Consider the following 23818-nt stretch of genomic DNA (forward strand, 5'->3'; position numbering starts at 1 on the left):
CTGTGCAACGTGTACCATCGCACCGGCGACTTACATGTTTGCCGGTGGGATGGTAGCTCGGGGAGATTAGTCGCCCGTGACAAGGGAGATTTGTTGCGGGCGACTAATCTCCCCGTGTGCCCGAGCCCTAAATATAAACAGGTTGCTCCTATAGGAACGAATAATATTAGCTATATTTAGTTTATACTATATAATACAGAACAGGACAAACTGAATATTAGTAAATAAAGTGAACAAAGACTTTAATATTACTAAAGCGTGACTTAACATTGGATTTAGAATCATCTAGCATTCAAAGATTCCTATAGCTTTTGTTCTATTGGATGTAATACCTGGGTCTCTGTTCCACTAGACTTGAAATATTCATTCCTTCCATATGCTTTTTAATAAACTTTATTTCTCCCAGCATTCTTTGGGCACACACAACACAAACAAGCTGAATAACCATAACTAAAAGGAAAACTGCTGCAATATCCCAGAACTTGCGTTGCAGCCAGAGAATCATCTGCGGCACACAGCCACCCAGGAAGATAACGCTTCCAGCCATGGTTTCTCCCATTTGCATTGCTCCTACTCCACACTGGGAGTTAATCACAGTGCCATTTTCAAAAGGATCAATGCAGCAGGAATAGGGAACCCCACAGGCATACACTCCTGGGGAACTGCAGTTAAAATACCTGTGGGGAGAAAAGAAAGGGAACATTAGATTTTCCAGAGACTTTTCAAGTTTTCTACAAGTAGTTATGGGTCACTGATATCAAAAGCAATGTACTGGCATGGTTTATTCAGTCTCTAATACTGTAGTGGCTTTAGATAGCCTGCTTGACCTGTGGATGTGAAAATTATGGATTTTTTTTTAATGGAATGGTTGGCCAAAACTGGACAGGCAAGCTGAAAATTCTGGAGGGGCTTCTGTAAGATGCCAGTCACTATTTATTGGGCCGATGTGTACTTGAAATGCCAGGGCCTATTTTGAATCTCATTCTGGACCAGGGTTAGCCACATGAGTATGAGGGCTTTGCTGACCATGGATGAAAGAAGACATATAATAATATATTTAACGGCTCATTCCACTAATATAATTCACATATTTTGGCTGAATTACGAGTGCAGGCTCATCACAGGCCCATTATCCATTTGTAACTCCTTGCAAAATAACCTGTCAGCCGATCTTGTTTCCATTTAAATGAAAACATTCATGCAAGATTAAGTCCTAATCTTAATAAAATAGCTTCTAGCTTAATGCACAGTGTATATATATAGCCAGGGCTGCCATCAACAATCTTGGAGCCCCCTTAAAAGTTGTTTGTCTAGCCCCCAAATAACACAAGCACATAGTACCAACATGTTTGGCCACTGGGTTGACCATAAACTTGTGGGACTCGTGGGTTGGGCAGGTTTGGGTTGAAATTTGGACGACCATTGCAGGTTCAGGTTGGGTGAGGGTCAAATTGGGCAGTATACTCCCTAGTCTGCTCCCAAAGATTCCCTGTCTTGGGACCAGAGGCGCACAGAAGTAGCATATGGAAAGGGAAGACACAGGTGTGTGCTATAATGGTAACACTTTGCAGGTTAGGGTTGGATATGGGTTAGGGTTGGGGGCAGGTTAGGGGTGGGGGCGGGTTAGGGTTGGGTGCGGGTTAGGGTCAGGTGTGGGTATCCTACCTGCACATAACTAGTCCTTTGTATGCACTACACAAAAAAAGCAAAGAGCAATTCTATAGGTTTTGCTAGGACAAAAGATTGAACTTGATGGATGTTTTTTTCAAGCAGACTACTATGATAAAACTCACAACAAGCCTGGGCTGGCAATATGTGGATTCTGGCAAAGATGCCATAGACAGTAACTATTTATTGAGCTGGGAAGGGGCTATTTGTGCCTCTGTGTCCTTGAAATGCCAGGGTCTAATTTAGGTCCAGACCTGACTCACAACTTATTTTACTAAAAAACATTGGGGGGTACACTCTGCAATTCTGGGGGGCACAGGAACTATAAGGGGAGACTTAATATATGGGAATATTTATTTTCCCCATTAGTTCATGCGGTCTGTTCAGATGAATCATGCAAGTGCGCAAATGTACATAGGGATATTGTGGAGCTACCACCATCTCAAAGGTTGAGGTAGCTTCAGGATTCCCACTGCATCCAGCTTCAAAACGAAATAGTGCAGATGTCAGGACTTATTTATTTAGCACAAGTGCAGTTGTGGGTTAAAAACATGGCAAGAAGGTGTGTATATATATATATATATATATATAGGTGTAGGTACTTACAAGCTGACTGCCCAGTCTGTGTAGGACTGCACACCACAACACTCCATGCCAAGCTGTACTTCATCCATTATGAATTTCAAGTCAGAATCATCGTGGTACCTGCTCAGAGCAACCAGCAGAGAGTTTTTTACAGAGCCGATGATCTGGTCTTTGAAGGCAAAGATGATTATGGCTGAAAGAAGCTGTGTTACCATCAGAATGCTGATACCCAGAGAGAAACATCTCAGGAGGTAGATGTTTTCCCTGATAAACCCCAGGCAACCCGACACGGACAGAAAACTCACAATTAGGCCGACCATGACAAATGAGAGCATGGGATCAGTACCTAAATAGCCAATCCTATCACTGATCAAGGACTGCTTGTCCACAAGCCCCCAGACTCCAAAGCCAAACAAGGCAAAGCCCAGTATGGAAAAGACAAAGTTGGTAAAGAACATTAAATATTTGATGAATAGCAGCAGTACGTCAGGATCATGGATCTTTATACAGCCCCTAAATGCTTTGGGTAGTGATTGTTCAGATACCAAATTGCTCCTCTTTTCATCATCACAACTGTTTCTGTCACTTGGGAAGGCACCATAGTCTTGCTCGTTGTCTTTTTTGTCTGGGGCAGTATCAACCTGAGGAGACAAAAGGCATCATGTTGTATATTTTAGTCCAAATCCCTGACTTCATTATAGACATAAAAGGAGATTCCACCTCTTTCTCATGAAAGAGAATATAATTATAAATAAGCATCTTATATACATTTATTACCAATGTTTACTTATGTTTTGGATTAATGTGTTTCACCTTTTCTGTTGTCTGGTTTTTGACCATCAGTTCTCCTCTATGTCTGTTAATTAGAAACTTCCAGCTACACTGTTCCTTTCTGTAATTCGGAACTTTCTGGATAATGGGTTTCCAGATGAGGTGTCTGATACCTGTACATATATATATATATATATATATATATAGAAATTTTCTGGCACACCCTGTAAAAATAATCACAACTGTATTGTGAACACATTGCACAAACTTGCCCGACGTTTCGGCCCTCAATAGGACCTTTCTTAAGGATAGCACAATGGTATCTTAAACTTTAAATACAAGCACAATAAACACACAATATAAAAATGCCAATTCCTCAGCAATACAAGGAAACAGGATTTAGAGACAATGAGAACTAGACTTATCGATAGGGGATATCCAAGAAAGAAGGCTGATGGAGTCATGAAATGGGCAATGAAGGTGGATTGTAATCAGGGGTTAATGAAGGAAGACAGAATTGGCAAAGATCGAATGGAAAATGCAGACAAGGTATATTATGTAAGTCAGTACATAATTGTACAGGTATGGGATCCCTTATCCGGATACCCGTTATCCAGAAAGTTCCATATTACGGAAAGGTCATCTCCCATAGACTCCATTATAAGCAAATAATTCTAATTTTTAAAAATGATTCCCTTTTCTCTGTAATAATAAAACAGTACCTTGTACTTGATCCCAACTAAGATATAATTACCCCTTATTGGGGGCAGAACAGCCCTATTGGGTTTATTTAATGGTTAAATGATTCCCTTTTCTCTGTAATAATAAAACAGTACCTGTACTTGATCCCAACTAAGATATAATTACCCCTTATTGGGGGCAGAACAGCCCTATTGGGTTTATTTCATGGTTAAATGATTCCCTTTTCTCTGTAATAATAAAACAGTACCTGTACTTGATCCCAACTAAGATATAATTACCCCTTATTGGGGGCAGAACAGCCCTATTGGGTTTATTTCATGGTTAAATGATTCCCTTTTCTCTGTAATAATAAAACAGTACCTGTACTTGATCCCAACTAAGATATAATTACCCCTTATTGGGGGCAGAACAGCCCTATTGGGTTTATTTAATGGTTAAATGATTCCCTTTTCTCTGTAATAATAAAACAGTACCTGTACTTGATCCCAACTAAGATATAATTAATCATTATTGGAGGCAAAACAGCCCTATTGGGTTTATTTAATGTTTAAATGATTTTTAGCAGACTTAAGTTATGGAGATCCAAATTACGGAAAGATCCCTTATCCGGAAAACCCCAGGTCCCGAGCATTCTGGATAACAGGTCCCATACCTGTAAAAGTATTAAAAAGACTATTCTACAACATTGGGATGACATCTATACAAATGAACATCTAAGATCTGCAAAAGGCTAAAGTTCAGTTACTCAAGGGCTATGAATCTGAGGGAATTGCTAAGCGCCTCAGATCTGAGAGATAAATATATTAAGAAGCATAACCAGACCCACTTTTTAGCCCACGTCCTGGAGTATACAGGTGTATGCAAAAAATATCAGACAGCGAATGACATATTATAACATTGTTATACAAAATGCTTTTACTTTTCTCTACAGGATTTTTACTGAATGGATTTTTACAAGGCTGCTATATATGAGCTATTATGGTACACAGGTGACACCTATTGGTGAGACTGAAAGATTACACTTTTATAGCAGTTTAGTGCATGTTGTTAAATCATTTCACTTTTGTAAGAGATTTTATAGAAATGGACTTGAATCACATATTTTAAATCTACGGATATAATATTGGCTTTTATGAAAAAGTTATTATATGTATGCACTAATGGTTTGTCAAAAAGGTCAGGTATTGGCACATTTGAAATCACATACTCACATCACGATTGGATAATCAGATAATTATGTATTGCTGAGGATTGGGCACTTTTCTATTGTGTGTTTATTGTGTTTGTATTTAAAGTTTGTTAAGATAACACAATAAAGTTGTGATTATTTCTACAGGGTGTGCCAGTCTAATGAAAATTATTTGTATATTACATTTGGCTGTGCACCCCGCTATCTACGAATTTTTGCATCAGAGTGCAGACACTCCAAAGACTGATATATATATATATAATATATCTGAAACTTAAAATTGGGCAGATATCAGACAGTAATAAAAACTCCATCAGATCAGAGGCCCCCTTGGCTCATTGATGTGGCCCTTTCCTGATGGGCTGCCTATTTGCTGTTTATTATGATCAGCCCAATAAAGCCAAGATGGTTTGGCATCTTCTCCAAAGGAGCGGATCTTTAGGTAGCCATACACAGGCAGATTTTAGCTGCTGATTTGGGTCATTCAGTCCGAGTAGGCAGTGTTTCTGTCTTTATATGGGGCACTCTGACAGAGCTACACATCCAATATCTTGTCAGACAGGTCTAAAAATCTGAACAGAGTGATGACACATTGGCTCATTGCTCCAAGGGCCTGTGATCCCATCATTGTGATCCAATCGTTTGGCCTTAGGCTAAAGGATCGGTTTAGTCCGATATCACCCACCTCAAGGTAGGAATATTGTGGAAAGAGGTCGCCAAACATGCAGATCTTTTAATGCATGGCAAGCTTATGGGTGTATGGGCACCTTTAGTTCTCCTTTACAATTAACCCATACTGCTCTCTCTCTGTTATTTTTGCATGTGGTGAGAAACAACTGAACTGAACTGGTCTTATAATAATCTCTCTAATGTTTTATTTACTAGTAGCTCCTTCCAGCAGACACAAGGGCATGGATTCAGATTAGAAGTAAGGCGGTCCCATATTAATATTCTAAAAGTGCTTTTTTACTGTGAGAGCTGTGAAGTTGTGGAATTCTCTCCCTGAACCAGTCGTACTGGCAGATTTTTTAGATAGCTTCAAGAAAGGGTTGGATGGGTATTTAGCAAGTGATAGGGAAGATAGCTCTCAGTACAAGTGAGGGAATACAGGGGTAGGGGAGATAGCTCTCAGTAGAAGTGAGGGAATACAGGGGTAGGGGAGATAGCTCTCAGTACAAGTGAGGGAATACAGGGTTATGGGAGATAGCTCTCAGTACAAGTGAGGGAATACAGGGGTATGGGAGATAGCTCTCAGTACAAGTGAGGGAATACAGGGGTAGGGGAGATAGCTCTCAGTACAAGTGAGGGAATACAGGGGTATGGGAGATAGCTCTCAGTACAAGTGAGGGAATACAGGGGTAGGGGAGATAGCTCTCAGTACAAGTGAGGGAATACAGGGGTAGGGGAGATAGCTCTCAGTACAAGTGAGGGAATACAGGGGTAGGGGAGATAGCTCTTAGTACAAGTGAGGGAATACAGGGGTATGGGGGATAGCTCTCAGTACAACTGAGGGAATACAGGGGTATGGGAGATAGCTCTTAGTACAAGTGAGGGAATACAGGGGTGGGGGAGATAGCTCTCAGTACAAGTGAGGGAATACAGGGTTATGGGGGATAGCTCTCAGTACAAGTGAGGGAATACAGGGGTAGGGGGGATAGCTCTCAGTACAAGTGAGGGAATACAGGGGTATGGGAGATAGCTCTCAGTACAAGTGAGGGAATACAGGGGTATGGGGGATAGCTCTTAGTGCAAGTGAGGGAATACAGGGGTATGGGGGATAGCTCTCAGTACAAGTGAGGGAATACAGGGGTATGGGAGATAGCTCTCAGTACAAGTGAGGGAATACAGGGGTATGGGAGATAGCTCTCAGTACAAGTGAGGGAATACAGGGGTATGGGGGATAGCTCTCAGTACAAGTGAGGGAATACAGGGGTAGGGGAGATAGCTCTCAGTACAAGTGAGGGAATACAGGGGTATGGGAGATAGCTCTCAGTACAAGTGAGGGAATACAGGGGTAGGGGGGATAGCTCTCAGTACAAGTGAGGGAATACAGGGGTAGGGGGGATAGCTCTCAGTACAAGTGAGGGAATACAGGGGTAGGGGAGATAGCTCTCAGTACAAGTGAGGGAATACAGGGGTATGGGAGATAGCTCTCAGTACAAGTGAGGGAATACAGGGGTATGGGAGATAGCTCTCAGTACAAGTGAGGGAATACAGGGGTAGGGGGGATAGCTCTCAGTACAAGTGAGGGAATACAGGGGTAGGGGAGATAGCTCTCAGTACAAGTGAGGGAATACAGGGGTAGGGGGGATAGCTCTCAGTACAAGTGAGGGAATACAGGGGTAGGGGAGATAGCTCTCAGTACAAGTGAGGGAATACAGGGGTAGGGGAGATAGCTCTCAGTACAAGTGAGGGAATACAGGGGTATGGGAGATAGCTCTCAGTACAAGTGAGGGAATACAGGGGTAGGGGAGATAGCTCTCAGTACAAGTGAGGGAATACAGGGGTAGGGGAGATAGCTCTCAGTACAAGTGAGGGAATACAGGGGTATGGGAGATAGCTCTCAGTACAAGTGAGGGAATACAGGGGTATGGGAGATAGCTCTCAGTACAAGTGAGGGAATACAGGGGTAGGGGAGATAGCTCTCAGTACAAGTGAGGGAATACAGGGGTATGGGAGATAGCTCTCAGTACAAGTGAGGGAATACAGGGGTAGGGGAGATAGCTCTCAGTACAAGTGAGGGAATACAGGGGTATGGGAGATAGCTCTCAGTACAAGTGGGGGAATACAGGGGTATGGGAGATAGCTCTCAGTACAAGTGAGGGAATACAGGGGTATGGGAGATAGCTCTCAGTACAAGTGAGGGAATACAGGGGTAGGGGGGATAGCTCTCAGTACAAGTGAGGGGATACAGGGGTAGGGGAGATAGCTCTCAGTACAAGTGAGGGAATACAGGGGTATGGGAGATAGCTCTCAGTACAAGTGAGGGAATACAGGGGTAGGGGAGATAGCTCTTAGTACAAGTGAGGGGAATACAGGGGTATGGGAGATAGCTCTCAGTACAAGTGAGGGAATACAGGGGTAGGGGAGATAGCTCTCAGTACAAGTGAGGGAATACAGGGGTATGGGAGATAGCTCTCAGTACAAGTGGGGGAATACAGGGGTATGGGAGATAGCTCTCAGTACAAGTGAGGGAATACAGGGGTATGGGAGATAGCTCTCAGTACAAGTGAGGGAATACAGGGGTAGGGGGGATAGCTCTCAGTACAAGTGAGGGGATACAGGGGTAGGGGAGATAGCTCTCAGTACAAGTGAGGGAATACAGGGGTATGGGAGATAGCTCTCAGTACAAGTGAGGGAATACAGGGGTAGGGGAGATAGCTCTTAGTACAAGTGAGGGAATACAGGGGTATGGGAGATAGCTCTCAGTACAAGTGAGGGAATACAGGGGTATGGGGGATAGCTCTCAGTACAAGTGAGGGAATACAGGGGTATGGGAGATAGCTCTCAGTACAAGTGAGGGAATACAGGGGTATGGGGGATAGCTCTCAGTACAAGTGAGGGAATACAGGGGTAGGGGAGATAGCTCTCAGTACAAGTGAGGGAATACAGGGGTAGGGGAGATAGCTCTCAGTACAAGTGAGGGAATACAGGGGTATGGGGGATAGCTCTCAGTACAAGTGAGGGAATACAGGGGTAGGGGAGATAGCTCTCAGTACAAGTGAGGGAATACAGGGGTATGGGGGATAGCTCTCAGTACAAGTGAGGGAATACAGGGGTATGGGGGATAGCTCTCAGTACAAGTGAGGGAATACAGGGGTATGGGGGATAGCTCTCAGTACAAGTGAGGGAATACAGGGGTATGGGGGATAGCTCTCAGTACAAGTGAGGGAATACAGGGGTAGGGGAGATAGCTCTCAGTACAAGTGAGGGAATACAGGGGTAGGGGAGATAGCTCTCAGTACAAGTGAGGGAATACAGGGGTAGGGGAGATAGCTCTCAGTACAAGTGAGGGAATACAGGGGTAGGGGAGATAGCTCTCAGTACAAGTGAGGGAATACAGGGGTATGGGGAGATAGCTCTCAGTACAAGTGAGGGAATACAGGGGTAGGGGAGATAGCTCTCAGTACAAGTGAGGGAATACAGGGGTAGGGGAGATAGCTCTCAGTACAAGTGAGGGAATACAGGGTTATGGGAGATAGCTCTCAGTACAAGTGAGGGAATACAGGGGTAGGGGAGATAGCTCTCAGTACAAGTGAGGGAATACAGGGTTATGGGAGATAGCTCTCAGTACAAGTGAGGGAATACAGGGGTATGGGAGATAGCTCTCAGTACAAGTGAGGGAATACAGGGGTAGGGGAGATAGCTCTCAGTACAAGTGAGGGAATACAGGGGTAGGGGAGATAGCTCTCAGTACAAGTGAGGGAATACAGGGGTAGGGGAGATAGCTCTCAGTACAAGTGAGGGAATACAGGGTTATGGGAGATAGCTCTCAGTACAAGTGAGGGAATACAGGGGTATGGGAGATAGCTCTCAGTACAAGTGAGGGAATACAGGGGTAGGGGAGATAGCTCTCAGTACAAGTGAGGGAATACAGGGGTAGGGGAGATAGCTCTCAGTACAAGTGAGGGAATACAGGGGTAGGGGAGATAGCTCTCAGTACAAGTGAGGGAATACAGGGGTAGGGGAGATAGCTCTCAGTACAAGTGAGGGAATACAGGGGTAGGGGGGATAGCTCTCAGTACAAGTGAGGGAATACAGGGGTAGGGGGGATAGCTCTCAGTACAAGTGAGGGAATACAGGGGTATGGGAGATAGCTCTCAGTACAAGTGAGGCAATACAGGGTTATGGGAGATAGCTCTCAGTACAAGTGAGGGAATACAGGGGTATGGGGGATAGCTCTCAGTACAAGTGAGGGAATACAGGGGTAGGGGAGATAGCTCTCAGTACAAGTGAGGGAATACAGGGGTATGGGAGATAGCTCTCAGTACAAGTGAGGGAATACAGGGGTATGGGAGATAGCTCTCAGTACAAGTGAGGGAATACAGGGGTAGGGGAGATAGCTCTCAGTACAAGTGAGGGAATACAGGGGTAGGGGAGATAGCTCTCAGTACAAGTGAGGGAATACAGGGGTATGGGAGATAGCTCTCAGTACAAGTGAGGGAATACAGGGGTAGGGGAGATAGCTCTCAGTACAAGTGAGGGAATACAGGGGTAGGGGAGATAGCTCTCAGTACAAGTGAGGGAATACAGGGGTAGGGGAGATAGCTCTCAGTACAAGTGAGGGAATACAGGGGTATGGGAGATAGCTCTCAGTACAAGTGAGGGAATACAGGGGTAGGGGAGATAGCTCTCAGTACAAGTGAGGGAATACAGGGGTATGGGAGATAGCTCTCAGTACAAGTGAGGGAATACAGGGGTATGGGAGATAGCTCTCAGTACAAGTGAGGGAATACAGGGGTATGGGAGATAGCTCTCAGTACAAGTGAGGGAATACAGGGGTATGGGAGATAGCTCTCAGTACAAGTGAGGGAATACAGGGGTATGGGAGATAGCTCTCAGTACAAGTGAGGGAATACAGGGGTAGGGGGATAGCTCTCAGTACAAGTGAGGGAATACAGGGGTAGGGGAGATAGCTTTCAGTACAAGTGAGGGAATACAGGGTTATGGGAGATAGCTCTCAGTACAAGTGAGGGAATACAGGGGTAGGGGAGATAGCTCTCAGTACAAGTGAGGGAATACAGGGGTAGGGGAGATAGCTCTCAGTACAAGTGAGGGAATACAGGGGTAGGGGAGATAGCTCTCAGTACAAGTGAGGGAATACAGGGGTAGGGGAGATAGCTCTCAGTACAAGTGAGGGAATACAGGGGTAGGGGAGATAGCTCTCAGTACAAGTGAGGGAATACAGGGGTAGGGGAGATAGCTCTCAGTACAAGTGAGGGAATACAGGGGTAGGGGAGATAGCTCTCAGTACAAGTGAGGGAATACAGGGGTAGGGGAGATAGCTCTCAGTACAAGTGAGGGAATACAGGGGTATGGGGGATAGCTCTCAGTACAAGTGAGGGAATACAGGGGTATGGGAGATAGCTCTCAGTACAAGTGAGGGAATACAGGGTTATGGGAGATAGCTCTCAGTACAAGTGAGGGAATACAGGGGTAGGGGAGATAGCTCTCAGTACAAGTGAGGGAATACAGGGGTAGGGGAGATAGCTCTCAGTACAAGTGAGGGAATACAGGGGTAGGGGAGATAGCTCTCAGTACAAGTGAGGGAATACAGGGTTATGGGAGATAGCTCTCAGTACAAGTGAGGGAATACAGGGGTAGGGGAGATAGCTCTCAGTACAAGTGAGGGAATACAGGGGTAGGGGAGATAGCTCTTAGTACAAGTGAGGGAATACAGGGTTATGGGAGATAGCTCTCAGTACAAGTGAGGGAATACAGGGGTATGGGAGATAGCTCTTAGTACAAGTGAGGGAATACAGGGTTATGGGAGATAGCTCTCAGTACAAGTGAGGGAATACAGGGGTAGGGGAGATAGCTCTCAGTACAAGTGAGGGAATACAGGGGTAGGGGAGATAGCTCTCAGTACAAGTGAGGGAATACAGGGTTATGGGAGATAGCTCTCAGTACAAGTGAGGGAATACAGGGTTATGGGAGATAGCTCTCAGTACAAGTTGATCCAGGGACTGGTCTGATTGCCATCTTGGAGTCAGGATTTTTCCCCCCTCTGAAGTGAATTGAAGAGGCTTCAGTAAGGATTTTCACCTTCCTCTAAAACAACTAGCAGTTAGGCAGGTTCCATATAGACATATAAGATTGAACCTGATTGATATGTGTCATTTTTCAACCTAACTTACTATGTTACTATGTAACTGTTATCATCTAGTTTTTAAATTATCAGTTATGTTGTTAGTATGTGCATTGGTTTCCACTGTCTAATGCATACTAGTAAACTCACCACTATACGCTCAGCTTATATAAATATATACACAGTAGCCCCCAATCTCATAACTGTGGTGTCAGTAGACTCATCAGTTAATTATCCTCACTCTGCCCTACGATACAATCACTTCAATCAAACTGAAATTATTTGCATGTAGTTCACATGTAAATATATTTTACAATTTTATAAATTAATAATGGCTATTCATGTCAAATGACAATTTGTGTAGGAGCCAAACTTGCACACAGACCAATCAGCAAGTATCATGTACTTATGTACTAGTGCTATTACTACTATTTAGGGTCCTGGCAGATTGGACGTTTGCACTTTGCCCCCAGCAATTCATTTTGAGCAACAAAACACCCGTCTGCCGGTGCCCTAATTATCTAGTGGGTTACTTTACTACGTGGCTCCATTAATATTTCTTCTAAATGGAACAAGTTACCTTTAACTTGTCCAAGATCTTACATTTGGCCTTCCAATGTACACGTCATATGCAAACTCACAATATCCGTCGCACAGGGCTAAACAGGGAGATATATAAAAGTCACCTCGGGTAATAAGCTGCTGAACTCATCCGGTCCTTCTGTGCGTTTCCCAGAAGAGTGAAACCATTTCTGGACAAGCTGACCAAACTTTAAATCCATTTTTCCTTGGGTAGAACAAAAGAGAAAAGGGTGAATTCCTCTGAAGCTCTCATCAGGGTCTTCCCACCATGCAATGAAAGCTGCTTGATGTGTGTGATATAACCAGCAGCCAAGTCAGCCCCTTATCATGTGATGGGATGGAATACCATGCTGCCCCTGCTCCAGCCCGGCCTGCTAAATCCTTTCCTTACCAAGACACACTGACTGCGTCTGTAGAATAAATACACTCACATTATAACTTTACTGTTAAGTTGTAAAAATAAATAACTTACAATTTCTCCTTGTAAAAATGCTCATTGATATTCAGTTGAAACATGTTTTATAAGAAATAATGCAATCCCTTTTGTAAAATATAAACATATCAAAAGTCATCCCAGAGTTCCATGATCTGTGCAGATTTATACGGTGCCAGAACTACTTTGTCACTTCTGTCATGGCACTTCTGCCTGGTTCCTACCAGTATTTGCACCACTGGTGCTATAATGCTAATGCTGAATACTAAGAAGGCCGCCATTAGTTTACTTAACCTGATAATTGGAGCTACTTGGGATACAATGGTCAGGGGACTAGTGTTACTAGCATTAGGATGTTGCTGGACTACAGTTCCCACAATGCTTTAGTACAGATATGGAACCTGTTATCCAGAATGCTCGGGACCTGGGGTTTTCTGGATAAGGGATCTTTCCGTAATTTGGATCTCCATAACTTAAGTCTGCTAAAAATCATTTAAATATTGAATAAACCCAATAGGCTTGTTTTGCCTCCAATAGGGATTAATTATATCTTAGTTGGAATCAAGTACAGGTACTGTTTTATTATTACAGAGAAAAGGGAATCATTTAACCATTAAATAAACCCAATAGGACTGTTCTGCCCCCAATAAGGGGTAATTATATCTTAGTTGGGATCAAGTACAGGTACTGTTTTATTATTACAGAGAAAAGGGAATCATTTTTAAAAATCTAAATTTGGAGTCTATGGGAGATGGGCTTTCCGTAATTTGGAACTTTCTGGATTACGGGTTTCCGGATAAGGGATCCCATACCTGTATCTGGTTATATATTGAAGAACGGTGCAGTTGTAGTCCAATGATAAAGTTACAGTACACAGGGCTTGGCCACTTCCCTTCTAATTCCCTTCTGACTGCCATGATGCTGATGCTTGACTATGTTAGATTGTAAGCCAGTGTTATGGTTTTATTATTGACTTATTCGCCTCCTCTAAAGTGCATATAGTGAAAAGTGCATATAGTGAAAAGTGCATATAGTGAAAAAGTGAAATCTCAGCATGCTAAAAAAAAGTACTGTAATATTAAGTCTATTAATGAGTCTTTTACTTCTCTTCTCTAAAGTCATATAATCATTTCTACATCTAACTGCATTAAAAGCAAGATTATGGATAAAAAATACAATTACTCACTAAGGAAGCAAGTACATTTACTCACAGAACAGCCACAAAGCCCAGATCGGAGCCCAGAGGCAACTGAGTGTTGCAGTTCAGCAGAATTCTGCTATAAATACAAGGTACATACTGATATCCTTACGAAATTCTGGGGGGATTTTTAGACCTGATTTTGGAAACAAAAAGAGTGGAGCAGTGCCAGAAAAGGCAAGGTTATATCATGGGTCTGGTAGGGGGCTAGAGGAAAAAGTGGTAGGGCCAACTGCAAACAAGGACTGATTGTTACCTTTGCCAAGTCTGTGATGCCAACAAGAGACAGGTCACATGGCTAAAATGCACATAAAATGGCATAAAATGAAGATGTGATATGCAAAAGGCCTACAATTTCTTTAAATTTGTCTTCAGTACGGGTATAGGATCCGTTATCTGGAAACCCGTTATCCAGAAAGTTCCGAATTACAGAAAGGCCATCTCCCATAGACTCCATTTTAAACAAATGATTCAAATTTTTAGAAATTATTTCCCTTTTCTCCGTAATATTCAAACAGTACCTTGTACTTGATCCCAACTAACATATAATTAATATTTATTGCAGGCAAAACCATCCTATTGGGTTTATTTAATGTTGAAATGATTTTGTATTAAACGTAAAGCCTGGAGATCCAGACTATGGAAAGATCCCTTATCCGGAAGACCCCAGGTCCCGAGCATTCTGGATAACAGATCCCATAACTGTACCTCCCCATGCTTTTTTACTTGTGCAGCCCACACATATTGCACCTACTACACATTATAAGGAAGATCTGTCACATAAAGAAACCCAAGGAGTAACAGACATGTACTATATATGTTATATATTATACAGGAGATATATTTCTCTGCCTGCAGCCCTTTTATTTGATACAAAAATGTAAAATCAACATCCTGCGGAGCTAATTACCAATGAACGCTAATAATGCTAATAATAATGCTGCACAGACTGCATTGACATTTTGACCACATGACCTACAGGGCGCTGTTTGTCCAAATTCATTGTACAAATCTGTATACACAAAACTATCCCCAGTACACAGAATGAATGAGTGGCCATAGAGGGTCACATGGGTAGAGGCATATTATAAAGTTAATAGAGCGAATGCTCTTTTCAAATCAAGACTCCAGAAGCAATCGCTGAGGGAGGATCTCTTATATAAAGTCAATACAGGACTCCAGTGTAAAACTGATTAATCCTAAGGGAATATCTGATGAATTTAGTAGATATTACAGTACCTTATATGAGTTTAAAAGTGATGCCCAATTAGTGCAACCGTCTGAGCAGTTAATAGATCATTTTCTTCAGTCTATTAATCTTCCGCAAACCTCTCAGGTTCATGGCTGCTCAACAATTGTGGAAAAGAATATGATTTATTTTTTTAAACATCTTGGTTAATAGATGGCGGCTACCTCATATACCTCATATATCTTATGTATCAGATGCTCTATATTACTTACATACTTCATGTGTATATATATGTTGATGTACTTTTTTTTAATCATTTTTTTGTACCCACCCACCCCTTCACCGTCACACCCACCCCTTCACCGTCACACCCACCCCCCCACCCCTTCACCGTCACACCCACCCCCCCACCCCTTCACCGTCACACCCACCCCCCCCACCCCTTCACCGTCACACCCACCCCCCACCCCTTCACCGTCACACCCACCCCCCCACCCCTTCACCGTCACACCCACCCCCCCACCCCTTCACCGTCACACCCACCCCCCCACCCCTTCACCGTCACACCCACCCCCCCACCCCTTCACCGTCACACCCACCCCCCCACCCTTCACCGTCACACCCACCCCCCACCCCTTCACCGTCACACCCACCCCTTCACCGTCACAACCCACCCCCCCCCACCCCTTCACCGTCACACCACCCCCCCACCCCTTCACCGTCACACCCACCCACCCACCCCTTCACCGTCACACCCACCCCCCACCCTTCACCGTCACACCCCACCCACCCACCCCCCCTTCACCGCACAGCCACCCACCCACCCCTTCACCGTCACACCCACCCACCCACCCCTTCACCGTCACACCCACCCACCCCTTCACCGTCACACCACCCCACCCACCCCTTCACCGTCACACCCACCCACCCACCCCTTCACCGTCACACCCACCCACCCACCCACCCCTTCACCGTCACACCCACCCACCCCTTCACCGTCACACCCACCCACCCACCCCTTCACCGTCACACCCACCCACCCACCCCTTCACCGTCACACCCACCCACCCACCCCTTCACCGTCACACCCACCCACCCACCCCTTCACCGTCACACCCACCCCTTCACCGTCACACCCACCCACCCCTTCACCGTCACACCCACCCACCCCTTCACCGTCACACCCACCCACCCACCCCTTCACCGTCACACCCACCCACCCACCCCTTCACCGTCACACCCACCCCCCCACCCCTTCACCGTCACACCCACCCCCCACCCCTTCACCGTCACACCCACCCCTTCACCGTCACACCCACCCAACCCTTCACCGTCACACCCACCCCTTCACCGTCACACCCACCCCCCCACCCCTTCACCGTCACACCCACCCCCCCACCCCTTCACCGTCACACCCACCCACCCCTTCACCGTCACACCCACCCACCCACCCCTTCACCGTCACACCCACCCACCCACCCCTTCACCGTCACACCCACCCACCCACCCCTTCACCGTCACACCCACCCACCCCTTCACCGTCACACCCACCCACCCCTTCACCGTCACACCCACCCACCCACCCCTTCACCATCACACCCACCCACCCCTTCACCGTCACACCCACCCACCCACCCCTTCACCGTCACACCCACCCACCCACCCCCTTCACCGTCACACCCACCCACCCACCCCTTCACCGTCACACCCACCCACCCACCCCTTCACCGTCACACCCACCCACCCACCCACCCACCCCTTCACCGTCACACCCACCCCTTCACCGTCACACCCACCCACCCCTTCACCGTCACACCCACCCACCCCTTCACCGTCACACCCACCCACCCCTTCACCGTCACACCCACCCTTCACCGTCACACCCACCCACCCACCCCTTCACCGTCACACCCCTTCACCGTCACACCCACCCCCCCACCGTCACACCCACCCCTTCACCGTCACACTCACATACCCACCCCTTCACCGTCACAGCCACCCACCCACCCCTTCACCGTCACACCCACCCCTTCACCGTCACACCCACCCACCCCTTCACTGTCACACCCACCCCTTCACCGTCACACCCACCCACCCCTTCACCGTCACACCCACCCCTTCACCGTCACAGCCACCCACCACCCCTTCACCGTCACAGCCACCCACCCACCCCTTCACCGTCACACCCACCCCTTCACCGTCACACCCACCCACCCACCCCATCACCGTCACACCCACCCACCCACCCCATCACCGTCACACCCACCCACCCCATCACCGTCACACCCACCCACCCACCCCATCACCGTCACACCCACCCACCCACCCCATCACCGTCACACCCACCACCCACCCCATCACCGTCACACCCCCACCCCATCACCGTCACACCCACCCACCCACCCCTTCACCGTCACACCCACCCACCCACCCCTTCACCGTCACACCCACCCACCCACCCCTTCACCGTCACACCCACCCACCCACCCCTTCACCGTCACACCCACCCCTTCACCGTCACACCCACCCCCCCACCCCTTCACCGTCACACCCACCCCCCCACCCCTTCACCGTCACACCCACCCCTTCACCGTCACACCCACCCACCCACCCCTTCACCGTCACACCCACCCCTTCACCGTCACACCCACCCACCCACCCACCCCTTCACCGTCACACCCACCCACCCACCCTTCACCGTCACACCCACCCACCCACCCCTTCACCGTCACACCCACCCACCCACCCCTTCACCGTCACACCCACCCACCCACCCCTTCACCGTCACACCCACCCATCCACCCCTCACCGTCACACCCACCCACCCACCCCTTCACCGTCACACACACCCACCCCTTCACCGTCACACCCACCCACCCCTTCACCGTCACACCCACCCACCCACCCACCCCTTCACCGTCACACCCACCCACCCACCCCTTCACCGTCACACCCACCCACCCACCCCTTCACCGTCACACCCACCCACCCCTTCACCGTCACACCCACCCACCCACCCACCCCTTCACCGTCACACCCACCCCTTCACCGTCACACCCACCCACCCACCCCTTCACCGTCACACCCACCCACCCACCCCTTCACCGTCACACCCACCCACCCACCCCTTCACCGTCACACCCACCCACCCACCCCTTCACCGTCACACCCACCCCCCACCCCTTCACCGTCACACCCACCCCCCCACCCCTTCACCGTCACACCCACCCCTTCACCGTCACACCCACCCAACCCTTCACCGTCACACCCACCCCTTCACCGTCACACCCACCCCCCCACCCCTTCACCGTCACACCCACCCCCCCACCCCTTCACCGTCACACCCACCACCCCACCCCTTCACCGTCACACCCACCACCCCTTCACCGTCACAACCAACCCCCCACCCCTTCACCGTCACACCCCCCCCCCCCACCCCTTCACCGTCACACCCACCCACCCCTTCACCGTCACACCCACCCACCCACACCTTCACCGTCACACCCACCCACCCACCCCTTCACCGTCACACCCACCCACCCACCCCTTCACCGTCACACCCACCCACCCACCCCTTCACCGTCACACCCACCCACCCCTTCACCGTCACACCCACCCACCCACCCCTTCACCGTCACACCCACCCACCCACCCCTTCACCGTCACACCCACCCACCCACCCCTTCACCGTCACACCCACCCACCCACCCCTTCACCGTCACACCCACCCACCCACCCCTTCACCGTCACACCCACCCACCCACCCCTTCACCGTCACACCCACCCACCCCTTCACCGTCACACCCACCCACCCCTTCACCGTCACACCCACCCTTCACCGTCACACCCACCCCTTCACCGTCACAACCACCCACCCACCCCTTCACCGTCACACCCACCCCCCACCGTCACACCCACCCCTTCACCGTCACACCCACATACCACCCCTTCACCGTCACAGCCACCCACCCACCCCTTCACCGTCACACCCACCCACCCACCCCTTCACCGTCACACCCACCCACCCACCCCTTCACCGTCACACCCACCCACCCCTTCACCGTCACACCCACCCCTTCACCGTCACACCCACCCACCCCTTCACCGTCACACCCACCCCTTCACCGTCACACCCTCCCACCCCTTCACCGTCACAGCCACCCACCCACCCCTTCACCGTCACACCCACCCACCCACCCCTTCACCGTCACACCCACCCACCCACCCACCCCTTCACCGTCACACCCACCCACCCACCCACCCCTTCACCGTCACACCCACCCACCCACCCCTTCACCGTCACACCCACCCACCCACCCCTTCACCGTCACACCCACCCACCCACCCCTTCACCGTCACACCCACCCACCCCTTCACCGTCACACCCACCCACCCACCCCTTCACCGTCACACCCACCCACCCACCCCTTCACCGTCACACCCACCCACCCACCCCTTCACCGTCACACCCACCCACCCCTTCACCGTCACACCCACCCACCCACCCCTTCACCGTCACACCCACCCACCCACCCCTTCACCGTCACACCCACCCACCCACCCCTTCACCGTCACACCCACCCACCCACCCCTTCACCGTCACACCCACCCACCCACCCCTTCACCGTCACACCCACCCACCCCTTCACCGTCACACCCACCCCTTCACCGTCACACCCACCCACCCCTTCACCGTCACACCCACCCCTTCACCGTCACACCCACCCCTTCACCGTCACACCCACCCCTTCACCGTCACACCCACCCCTTCACCGTCACACCCACCCACCCACCCCTTCACCGTCACACCCACCCACCCTTCACCGTCACACCCACCCACCCACCCCTTCACCGTCACACCCACCCACCCACCCCTCACCGTCACACCCACCCACCCCTTTACCGTCACACCCACCCACCCCTTCACCGTCACCCCCACCCTTCACCGTCACACCCACCCACCCCTTCACCGTCACACCCACCCACCCACCCCTTCACCGTCACACCCACCCCTTCACCGTCACACCCACCCACCCACCCCTTCACCGTCACACCCACCCACCCACCCCTTCACCGTCACACCACCCACCCACCCCTTCACCGTCACACCCACCCACCCACCCCTTCACCGTCACACCCACCCACCCCTTCACCGTCACACCCACCCACCCACCCCTTCACCGTCACACCCACCCACCCACCCTTCACCGTCACACCCACCCACCCACCCCTTCACCGTCACACCCACCCACCCCTTCACCGTCACACCCACCCACCCACCGTCACACCCACCCCTTCACCGTCACACCCACCCCTTCACCGTCACACCCACCCACCCCTTCACCGTCACACCCACCCCTTCACCGTCACACCACCGTCACACCCACCCACCCCTTCACCGTCACACCCACCCCCCCACCCCTTCACCGTCACACCCACCCCCCCACCCCTTCACCGTCACACCCACCCCCCCACCCCTTCACCGTCACACCCACCCTTCACCGTCACACCCACCCCTTCACCGTCACACCCACCCACCCACCCCTTCACCGTCACACCCACCCACCCACCCCTTCACCGTCACACCCACCCACCCACCCCTTCACCGTCACACCCACCCACCCACCCCTTCACCGTCACACCCACCCCTTCACCGTCACACCCACCCACCCCTTCACCGTCACCCCCACCCTTCACCGTCACACCCACCCACCCCTTCACCGTCACACCCACCCACCCACCCCTTCACCGTCACACCCACCCCTTCACCGTCACACCCACCCACCCACCCCTTCACCGTCACACCCACCCACCCACCCCTTCACCGTCACACCCACCCACCCACCCCTTCACCGTCACACCCACCCACCCCTTCACCGTCACACCCACCCACCCACCCCTTCACCGTCACACCCACCCCTTCACCGTCACACCCACCCACCCCTTCACCGTCACACCCACCCACCCACCGTCACACCCACCCCTTCACCGTCACACCCACCCCTTCACCGTCACACCCACCCACCCCTTCACCGTCACACCCACCCCTTCACCGTCACACCCACCGTCACACCCACCCACCCCTTCACCGTCACACCCACCCCCCCACCCCTTCACCGTCACACCCACCCCCCCACCCCTTCACCGTCACACCCACCCCCCCACCCCTTCACCGTCACACCCACCCCTTCACCGTCACACCCACCCCTTCACCGTCACACCCACCCACCCACCCCTTCACCGTCACACCCACCCACCCACCCCTTCACCGTCACACCCACCCACCCACCCCTTCACCGTCACACTCACCCACCCACCCCTTCACCGTCACACCCACCCACCCACCCCTTCACCGTCACACCCACCCACCCACCCCTTCACCGTCACACCCACCCACCCACCCCTTCACCGTCACACCCACCCCTTCACCGTCACACCCACCCCTTCACCGTCACACCCACCCACCCCTTCACCGTCACACCCACCCCTTCACCGTCACACCCACCCACCCCCCCACCCACCCCTTCACCGTCACACCCACCCCTTCACCGTCACACCCACCCACCCCTTCACCGTCACATAAGCAATAAGCATGGTATTGGATCTTCATGCACTAAAACTTCCAAATATTTTGAAAGTTGTTGCAGAGATATCAACTATGTAATTAGAGTGATAATAATCAGTTGGCTCTGTGATGAGAGGTGACTTTGTGCCTAGGGGTGTGACAGTTGGTTCAGTCCGTTGGTTGCCACTGTGATGAGAGGTAAGAGCACAGCCCTTCTGAGAGATTTTTGGCGAAATAATGAAACTTACTTGCTTTCAAGGTTAAAACCCCCATATGGTTGCCCTTTTATTGGCCCATTGGGATGCCCTTTTATTGGCCCATTGGGATGCCCTTTTATTGGCCCATTGGGATCACCTGACAAGTTTATTTTTTCAACACTAAGTCCTGTGAGTGCAGCATTCTCTTTTTGCTATATATATACACATGTTTAAACAATTCTTTTTAGCAGAGTTAAGGTCTGGTAATCTAAATTATATAAAGATCCATTATCTGGGAAACCTGTACATATTTTATGTAGTCTAATTCCTGGGTTTTATTTCTGGTTATAAATGTACTTCTTTGTCTTTACTGCAAGAGGGACTGAGCATCAATACAGTGAATTCTGTTGTACATATTACTAACTTACATTTTGTGTCAGTAATGAGGTATGTTGAGACAACCCTAATGTGTGTGTCAATTAAGTCGGCAAAGCAGTGCTCCTACTAAAATGTTACCCACAATTCATTCTAATAATTTGCCCGATTTTTGCTTTTAAAGAGAATTTCTGTTTTGCCATTCAGTAGCAGGTGGGACAGGATCTGGATTAGGGTTTTACCTTTTGGACAGATTAAATGACAGGTGAGGAGTAATTTGAGATTCCTACCTTTATTATAATACTATAACATTGTAGGCCTATTTTTTGGGGGTAGGTATTACATCTCCCTGATTGTGGCAAGATCTACATTAATATGCTGGGCCTCTATCAGAAATTGATTTGGGGCTCAGTGGAGCTTGCCTAAGTTAGACCCTACCCCCCTACCTGCCCCTGTCACGCTGCTCTGTGCTCTCATTGCATCATAAGTAACTTGGGTACATTTCTTTCAACCTTTGCAAGTTTCTGCATAAATTGAGTAAATTGTCTATAAGTAAGTGTAGGGGCCCAATAACTAGTCCTCCAACTGCTGGAAAGTTCATGTAGGTAATAGCTTATATAATTCAGTTAATAGATCCAAATATAAACTGCCATACTCTATAACAAGCAGTTCATATAAACAGTTAATAAAACAGTTAATGGGATAATTAGTTCATTGGGGGGCACGTGGAATTTACCTTAAGTTGTTTAATTCATTGATGGTCAGTGGACCTGCCCCTGTTAAGCTTCTCAGCATTGCCACTGCTTGCTACACAAGTTATGTAAGCTCCTGTTTAACTTACATTAAGTTTCTAGGCAACTTGTGTAAAGGTCCCCATACACGGGCCGACTATAGCTGCCGATATCGGTCCCTTGGACCGATTCAGCAGCTAATCGGCCCGTGTATGGGGAGAGCAGAGCGGCCTGGCCGACCGATATCTGGCCTGAAATTGGCCAGATCTCGATCGGCCAGGTTAGAAAATCCGGGCGGATCGGAGACCGCATCGGCTCGTTGATGCGGTCCCCGATCCGACTGCCCCATTGCCGCCCACATAATCCGATCATTTGGCCCCAGGGCCAAACGATCGGATTATTTTTTTTTTTACCTAAATGCTCCCCAATATCGCCCACCTGTAGGTGGGAATATCGGGGGAAGATACGCTCGCTTGGCGACATCGCCAAGCGAGCGGATCTGCTCGTGTATGGCCACCTTTAGTTTTAGTGTAACTTTATAGGTAACTTATTCAATTTTTGTAACTTTCATGATGCAATTTGGCCCAAATTCATATGAAGATCTTACCAGGCCCAGCGCAACTGCCCCCTCCCCCCCAGATGGCAGCCCTGATACTGGATGTTGTATTTGGATATTTGTGCATCAGCGATTCCTATAAAACTCACTCCAGACCCAGTTACTGGTTCTTTATTATTTTTTGTACATGGGTCAAAGTTTACACTTCATGAGTATTTGATATTTTAAGGTTCTACACTGACATTTGATCTTGATTGTATATTATAATA

At 49.2% G+C, this 23818-nt stretch overlaps 1 protein-coding gene across 1 annotated transcript; it reads right to left on the bottom strand.

Annotated features, from left to right (window-relative positions):
- Nucleotides 1–225: 225 nt before the first annotated feature.
- On the bottom strand, nt 226–12593 carry tspan10 (tetraspanin 10). Its single transcript, XM_031894564.1, has 3 exons — nt 12410–12593; nt 2275–2894; nt 226–677 (listed from the first exon to the last, which is right to left on the bottom strand). The coding sequence occupies exons 1-3, from the start codon at nt 12503–12505 to the stop codon at nt 317–319; spliced, it is 1077 nt and encodes a 358-aa protein (XP_031750424.1). The 5' UTR covers nt 12506–12593; the 3' UTR covers nt 226–316.
- Between the last annotated feature and the right edge of the window lie 11225 nt (nt 12594–23818).

Source organism: Xenopus tropicalis, chromosome 10, assembly GCF_000004195.4.
Source record: "Xenopus tropicalis strain Nigerian chromosome 10, UCB_Xtro_10.0, whole genome shotgun sequence".
Taxonomy (NCBI): domain Eukaryota; kingdom Metazoa; phylum Chordata; class Amphibia; order Anura; family Pipidae; genus Xenopus; species Xenopus tropicalis.

Excerpts from the sequence above, each read along its gene's own strand:
- tspan10 (XM_031894564.1), bottom strand. The coding sequence starts at position 12,505 with ATGGATTTAAAGTTTGGTCAGCTTGTCCAGAAATGGTTTCACTCTTCT. Across the intron at positions 2,895-12,409 it reads TCAGCAGCTTATTACCCGAG|GTTGATACTGCCCCAGACAA; the intron begins GTGACTTTTATA and ends TTGTCTCCTCAG. Across the intron at positions 678-2,274 it reads ACAGACTGGGCAGTCAGCTT|GTATTTTAACTGCAGTTCCC; the intron begins GTAAGTACCTAC and ends TTCTCCCCACAG.